This window comes from Triticum aestivum, chromosome 5A (genome assembly GCF_018294505.1).
Source record: "Triticum aestivum cultivar Chinese Spring chromosome 5A, IWGSC CS RefSeq v2.1, whole genome shotgun sequence".
In the NCBI taxonomy this organism is placed as follows: domain Eukaryota; kingdom Viridiplantae; phylum Streptophyta; class Magnoliopsida; order Poales; family Poaceae; genus Triticum; species Triticum aestivum.
The window spans coordinates 572,651,831-572,659,959 of record NC_057806.1 but is presented as its reverse complement, the minus strand read 5'-3'; the positions used below and the strand labels follow the sequence as shown (position 1 = coordinate 572,659,959).

General features: G+C 46.8%; 1 protein-coding gene across 1 annotated transcript; it reads right to left on the bottom strand.

Annotated features, from left to right (window-relative positions):
- Positions 1–2,091: 2,091 nt before the first annotated feature.
- LOC123104890 (methyl-CpG-binding domain-containing protein 10) lies at positions 2,092–7,532 on the bottom strand. Its single transcript, XM_044526827.1, has 3 exons — positions 7,125–7,532; positions 3,661–3,802; positions 2,092–3,556 (listed from the first exon to the last, which is right to left on the bottom strand). Exons 1-3 carry the CDS (start codon positions 7,506–7,508, stop codon positions 2,379–2,381), a joined length of 1,704 nt encoding a protein of 567 aa, XP_044382762.1. The 5' UTR covers positions 7,509–7,532; the 3' UTR covers positions 2,092–2,378.
- Between the last annotated feature and the right edge of the window lie 597 nt (positions 7,533–8,129).

The following is an 8,129-nucleotide window of genomic DNA, read 5'->3' as shown; positions in this document are numbered from 1 at the left end:
TGTATTTGTGATGACGATGACGACCACGCACCCACTTCCCCTCCCCAAACCAATCATCCAATGTCACTCCTAGGCCGGCGGCGACACGACGGGCAAATAAGTCATCTCCGGCTATGCCCTACTCCTACTAACATAAATAAAAGTTTCAACACATAGCAATCTTGAAATAGAAATAAGCACTCGGGCTAAAGAAGGTCTCGTACATCTCGTTCTCTCTTTAACTTGCGGAACAACTGGGAAAAACAATAGGCGTTCAAGGATAGGACATATGAGTTACTATAAATATATCATGGTATTGATTGTCAAACAAAAAAAGAAGGACAAGACATATGAGTTACTCCCACTGTACATAAATATAAGACATTTTATGTCATCAAGTCTCTAAAGCGTTGTATATTTATGTACAGAGAAAGTAGAGAGTACGTTAACACAAATAGGGTATAATAATTTCATCAAGTATTTCGACGACCAATTATCTCTACCATGTACAATTCGCTACTATAAATATATGGTATTGATTGTCAAAATAAAAAGGACAAGACATACGAGTAACTCCCACTGTACATAAATATAAAACATTTTATGTCAAGTCTCTAAAGCGTCGGATATTTATGTACAGAGGAAGTAGGGAATATGTTAGCACAATCGGGTATAATAATTTCATCAAGTATTCCGACAATCAATTACTATTTAGCGAGAGCAATGCGTGTTTGGGATATGAAACCAGAAATCCAGAAACCATGTATGACAGACCACGAAACAATAATGTACTACGAGAGCATCTACAACCACATATGACAAATATGACCCTCAAATGTACGTCAGCGTGTCCGCAGGCAATGACCAGACACTCCTCAAATAGCACAACTGCATCCGAACATCTCATATTAGATTTTTAAATCCACCATGCAAACAAAATAACTTACGTACTACATAGATGATCTAGCCACTCCTCGTCAAAGATGTCGACTATCTTCGTTCCAGCTCTGGGTACATGGATGGCAGCTGCAGCTCGGGCTCCTCTGCTCCGGCCTCTTCCTCCTTTATCTCCGTGTCGAGTTCGGCAAAGAGCGTGTTGATCATTCTGCTTCTGCCGGAGGAACTCCTAATTGGCTTCCACATAGGCCACATTCTGAATGGACTTCAAGATGGCTTGCAACTCTGCCATCTCCGCGGCTTGAACGACTGCGAACTCCGCCTCCGTCTCCACCTCCACCACGTTAACCCTCGGAGCAGGCTGCTCCGGCTCATCCTCCTCTGAAACCGCCACCTTCATCGGCTCCGGCAGCTGCTCTCCCTCCTCCAGTTGCTGCTCCTCTTTCTTCTCCGGCTCCGGCGAGTTCGAAGGCAGCCTGACAGCTATGCGGGTGGCACGCATTAACTGAATCTCATTCGTGGTCTTCCCCCGATGCTCAAGCGTGAGCACAGCGTACGAGGTGATCTTCTACCGGACCATGGCGATGCTCGAGAGCATGAGAGAGCGGGGGAGAGGACACAGACATGCTCGGATGACGGCACGGAGAGGGAGAAGATGGATGAGTTAGAGGTTTGGGGGACACCGGCGGCGTTCATACTGCTGCAATGGATTACGTGTCATTCCATGTGAGACCCCATCATCGAACGCGCCCGGATGCAGTATACACCCCCTATGTGGGCTGAATATGAGTGCCAGTCAGGCCGAGTCGGATTTTCATGAGCGGTGTAGATGCTCTGAGAACAAACTTAGAATTGTTTTCTCCTTAGCTGCAGAAAAATCAAAATCAAAACTTCTATTTTTTAGCGAGTGCAATTTTTAGTAAAAAAACCATGTATCCTCTCACTAGGATCAAAATGAATCTTGTCAATAGAACTATGGAAGCCCCCCGTCAATCAATAGAACCATGGAACCCCCGAATGGTTGGGGTTGCAGCCGTACTGCAGGAGTAAGAACACACGATGTAGTGCGAATATCTGAGAACAAACTTATAATTGATCCTAGCCAGGACCGACTTCTTAAAACATCTGCAGAAGAGATTAACTGAACCCTACCCCAGCAAGCAACCCAAAACATGTTCATCCATGGCTTATTTATGAATAACAACACAAGGCAAAGGCATAAAGGTCGTCAGGTTACAACAACAGCAGCATAAGTATTGTCTATGTCCTCCTGAGATTAATGTGCACTCTAACAAGTTACAAATGATAATAATGACCGAGGCGGCACAAGCCAGCCTGCTGCCCTGCAGCACCTCATAAGACAACAAGCTGTGAAGTATGCGGAAAGGGCCTACAATTACAGGCGCTGTCAGGTTAAACACGCTTACAGTTCTCAAAGCAAACAGAGACCAGGTTTGTTCCCCGTTTCGCCTCGCCTCGCCTGTCTTCCAGGAAACCTACCTTCAGGTGCACCTCACGGTAGAAACACCTGGATGAATCTGTCCATTGTTGTCGACGTTCGCGGCGGATTGTTCTTCGGGGACGGCGTTGTCTGCTGGATTCTCCGTGGCTTTTGCTGCCTCTGCCGCTGGAGCATCTGCCTTCACCTCAGCTGGAGGAGGGGTCGCCGGATTGATGGTGCTATCTGCCTCTACTTTCTTTTCCTCTGAAGATGCTGGAGGTGGCACTGTGGATTCGACTGCCAGGCCGTTTTCAGTTTTCTCACCCTCCACGGGAGCTACTTCATATTCAGCTGCCTTTTCATCTTCCATGTGCTCTTCTAATACAGGGGCAGACATCTCAAACTCCACGGGGACTTCTTCAGATTCAGCTGGCTTCTCGTTTTCCTTGTTCTCGGATACAAGGTCAGACATCTCAAACTCCACCGGGACTTCTTCAAATTCAGCTGGCTTCTCGTTTTCCTTGTTCTCCGTTACAGGGTCAGGCATCTCAGCCTCCACGGGAGCTACCTCAGATTCAGCTGCCTCGCCTTCCACTTCTTCAGTCTTCTCTGGGGCATCAACGACAGGGGCATCTTTCTTCTCTTCTTGAGCAACAGTGTCAGCCTCTTTCTTCTCTTCTTGAGCAACAGTGTCGGCCTCTTTCTTCTCTTCCGGAGCAACAGTGTCGGCCTCTTTCTTCTCTTCCGGAGCAACAGTGCCGGCCTCTTTCTTCTCTTCCGGAGCAACAGTGTCGGCCTCTTTCTTCTCCTCCTCCGGAGCAACAGTGTCAGCCTCTTTCTTCTCTTCCGGAGCAACAGTGTCAGCTTCTTTCTTCTCTCCAACCAAACTGCCAGCCTCTTCCTCTTTCTTCTCTTCCTGAGCATTGTCAGCTTCTTTCATCTCCAGGTCCAGGTCAGTGACTTTGGCTTCTTCAGCATCTTTCATCTCCACTTCAGTGCCTTTGGCTTCTTCAGCATCAGCATGATCTCCACTTTCAGCTTCTGCGTCCTCTGCATCCTCCTGTTTCCCCTTTTTGCCTTTCTTAGAGCTTGAGGGCCTTCCCCGTTTGGCAGGTTTCTCATCTTCCGGGCTCTCGGTAGCCTTAGACTTTCCACTTCGGCGTGAGGGTTTCTCATCTTCTGGGCTCTCAGTAGCCTTAGGCTTTGCACTTAGACGTGAGGATCGTCTGGGAGTATTGCCTGCTTATGGATCTTTCAGTATAGGCAAGACTTTGATTGGATAACAATAGTCCTACCTAAATCATAAATAAAGTAATCAAGGAATGACGAGATAAGGCATGTACCAGTTGCCCAGACGAACTCTGAAAGAGCAGGGCCTCCAGGGTGTGCTTTTAGGTATGTGGTTAAAGCTCTCTTGGTCTTGACCTCCTCGCCAGTTGGTGCAACAAAAACAACCTCAAACTTCCCACCCCGAGTGGGATTAAGCTGCAATTGCACAGGAAGCAAACATATTATTTCAGCACCATTATGGAAAAACACTACACAAACCTAAAGAGAATAAATTCCAATCCCACATGGCATCTGTCAATTTGTTCATACATGTACTGGTAATGCATGTTCAAGTGTAAGGAATATTCCAACTAAACCACCAGCAGAAGATAAGTAAACTGAAGTACTGCCAACAACCATTCTAAAGAATAAAACATTTGCCCTGAACAAAAAACAGATATGAACTATCATCACCAAAAAGGGAACACTGAACCAGACAAACCGTGAACTTTGTATGAAAGCAACTGGAGCAGAGGAGCACCAGATGAAAACCAACCAAGAGACTCGACACATATGAATAATCATGCACTTCGGTGAGTGCATCTCCCTAGCACATCAGTTGCACATTGTACCAAATGGCAACCAAAACAAACATGATTATTCAGAGATATATTGTTCATGAGGGAATGGATTTGAGATTATACATACACATGTCGGTAATCAGTAATGAAGTTAGTTACACCATATGTCAACCCTAACTAGTTCTGCCTAGAATTGGAATATCCCCAAGGAGTAGCCTGTGAAATAAGATTCAATACACATGATTTTTTTAGCAGCAATGTTTCCTTAAACATGTTATGATTATTTCTGCGCAATCCTCGAAGAATTTGCGGGACTTCCAAAAAATACCAAGCCAGTGGCTTTAAAAGAGCACACCCAAAAAGTACATCCCAGCCTGCAGGATCAATCTCCATGCAGCCCAATAAGTGCACAAGCTACTATTCAATTGAAACTGCAACTCCATAGATCATTTCACTTTCCAAGATGATCACCAGGAAAAAATAATGTTCATACACACAAGAAGAGAACTATACTAAAAACATGGTCTAGTAGCCAACTACCATGTAAATACTTCACTACGACAGTAATACAATATGTGCTATAACATGGATTTCCATTAATACTAAGATAGTCCAACCAGGTCTTCAGTGTCTGGGTCCCAGAGAGGTATCATCCCTCAAACATTCTCCAGTATTTGTTTAACTGGCTGCCACCATAATTTGAGAATCAACAAAGTAAATAAATGCAATTAAACAAGCCACGAAAACATGCTTATTCATAACCAACACATGCTACAAAATGACATCAACAGCCATGCTGATCTGCTTTGAATATGCGTGGAGACAAAACAACAAGATAACAACAATAGATTATGCCAACACAGCAGTAGCACTCTTTCATGCTGACTGTTGTTGTGTGTGTTTTACCATTCTATCGCACTATTATTAAAGAAACAGTTCCGCCATGAATTTTACCAAGCCTACAAATTGCACATGATAAGTTCGTCCAAGACTGAAGTCTTTGACACGGCTACGAGACTGCACGAGACTGGCTACACAATACTATTGAATATAATAATTTAGCCATGGACATAATACTGAAGTCTTTGACAAGCTCTATATAATATTCAATTAAATATTTAGCAAAGACATGGCAGTAAGTATATCAATAGGATAGGTTGAGAAGCTAGATCTCAAGAGAATGTAACAGCAGTAAGAGTAACAAACATAAATTCAAGAATACTGCAACCATGGCAAAATATATAGTACGATGCAATCATCATTTTAATCACACTGCACTTACCAAATAGGGAAAACCAGCTAGCTGACTCACAAAGATAGAAACTTAGCTGGATAACACAGAACTAGATTTGACTTGGAAATAACATCACAGATGGGTAGGTTTTACGGAGACTGTTAGTCACAAACAGAGGACCCTGCCCCACTTTCGTAACACGGTCTCCCTGATATCCAATAAACTTTCTCATCTACCATCTACGTCCAAGGCTCCAACCACATCCTCATAGAATTGTCAGTATGCCGTGCCCTTTCTCACAGGCCACTAGACCACTGCAGCCTGGATTAGAATGAAGAACTGGCCAGCCAACCTTGGATGCCACAAAGTAACTTTTAGAATTTAATTTTCCATCCTCAGATGATTTAATGATCCAAGACAGACGTAACAACACGTTATTAGGAATGAGGACAAAACCTAATTAATTGAGGAAAGTAATATTCACCATCTAATAGTATCTTTCAGTTGGAAAACTGTTCACACTAATTAATTGACGAAAGTAAATACTCATCATATAATAGAATCTTTCAGTTGGAAAACGGTTCACTCTAAAATGATTTCATCATCGGGACGCTTTAATAAATAGCATCATACTATACCTATACAACACAATCCCTGACCCCAACCTTACTACACACAAACATTAATTTGGTGAAGCAGACCTAGCTATACATGGTATAAATTAAACTCATGAGACCTGCACTACGAACAAATCAACAAGCAGAACCACAACGCGACAAAAACTGCCTGGTTAGCACTTGGACACGTATACAAGTATCCGAATCCAACGTGGATTAAGGGCATCTTATGTGGCATAAGATGTGGACAACCCTGTCCAAGTAAAACCGTACTGGAGGTAGAATTTTTTTTGACTATCAAATCCCAGAAATGGCAGGTTAAAAATAGGTGTTATTTGCTAGTGACTGCCTGGCTGCTTCCAGGAGACTTGAGCAAGACTCATTCACTCGCATGTGTCTGGGAAGATATTTCATACGTTAGACCAGAAACATGGTGAATCACTGTTAGCTCGTTCAAACAAAGGTACTGTGAATCAAAAGCTCAAACATCACAATTCATACAGCTTCAGTAATGCTGAACGTTCGCTCTTCACCCTGTACCACAAGAATGCAATATAACCTAAACATGTAGCTACAGTAAAACTCGGAACCCTAAACCTCTGCCAATAGGGCTTTTGAACCCTAAAACTTACTGCACATAGACTCGGTAACACAAATCCTGCCAGGGTCACATCAAAACCGTACATCCATTGCTAGCTAAAGAGGCCGTGAATTGCAAACCCTAGCTAAACGAATCGCAACAGTACTAGAAACCACAGGCCAAGGAACTACAAGCCCTAACCTGGAAACGCCGCGAGCTAAATACATCGTGAACCACAAACCCTAGCTAAACGAATCGGCCAAGGAACTACTACGAACCCTAACTGAGCTTAAGATACAACAACCCGAGCTGGAAATCCGCGGAACAAAAAGTCAACAGGCGCACCTACACGAGCAGCGGGGGATCCCAGCTAGATTTAGCTCCGAAACCCTAGAACGCGACCCGGAACGCTCGGGGCCAAATCCCCCCACGCATCGAAGCCGGGAGCCCTCGAATCCGAGCTCGGGCGCATCTAAGAACCCGGCGCCGGATTCGGGAGCTGGAGCGGGCGGGGAAAGCGCGCTACCTTCTTGGTCCAGCCGGAGGGGGCCTGGAGCTCCTCGCCCTGCTCCGCCTCGCCCGCCTTCTTGAGCGGCGTCTGCTCGCCCGCCGCCGCCGCCGCCGCCGCGTGCTCGCCTTCGCTGGCCATGCTCGGAGCTGTTTCGAGTTTTCGCTTCCCGCTCTCGCCGCCGCCGCAAGTGTGGATCCGCGAGGGGAGGGAGGGTTGGGGAGGAGAGGGCTCTGGATTTGAGTTCCTCCTTGCGCGATTTGGGATTATGGGGAGCGGGGGGCACGGTAAAGATAACGGTTCTCCTCTGGTGGCCGCGTGCCCGTCGCGCCCGTGGCCTCCTGCGCGCTGCGCCACGCGGACGGCGTGACCGGCCCGGATGCTGGCCTGCGCCCGGTCCATGCACCTGCGGGTAGATTGTTTTTTTTCTTTGAGGGGTTCGCGCGGGGGGTCCATGGACCGGGCGCACGCAGCGTGCGCGGCCGACCTGGGGGGCAGACGGCGCGGAGGGCCGTGCCGGCTTCTGGACGGTTCTAGCCCGCTGTTAGGCGGTGCGCGCTCACCTGCACCTGGGAGGTGGAACGATCACGTCAATGACGTGTGGGGATGCCATCCTGGGGCCGGACGTGTCAGTGGGATCTGCTGGCTATGTCACGCCGGGTCAGGCTTTTGTCGCTCGGCGCGTGGTGAAGGCCCTCCCCGTCATCGTTGGAGACGTGGCGGGATCTGGATGGTAGGGTTTTGAACCGGAAGCAGTAGTAGGTGTGACTGGTGAGAGCTCCTATCCGGGAGCGGGGCTGGCAGTGGCACGTGCTCCGCGACGTGTCGAGCGGGACTAGCGAGGGCTACGTGGATACAGAGGCGAGGCGAGACTTGCCTTTTTCTTTTCCAAGCAACGACCGCGGCGTAATACTGGCAAAACGGGTTTGTTAGAGATCCTAGTAGCCGCTAAAATGGATAATCCACAGAGCTGGTTATATATTCGACAGGGAAGCCACCGTTGCCGTTTTTGCTGCTACAAAT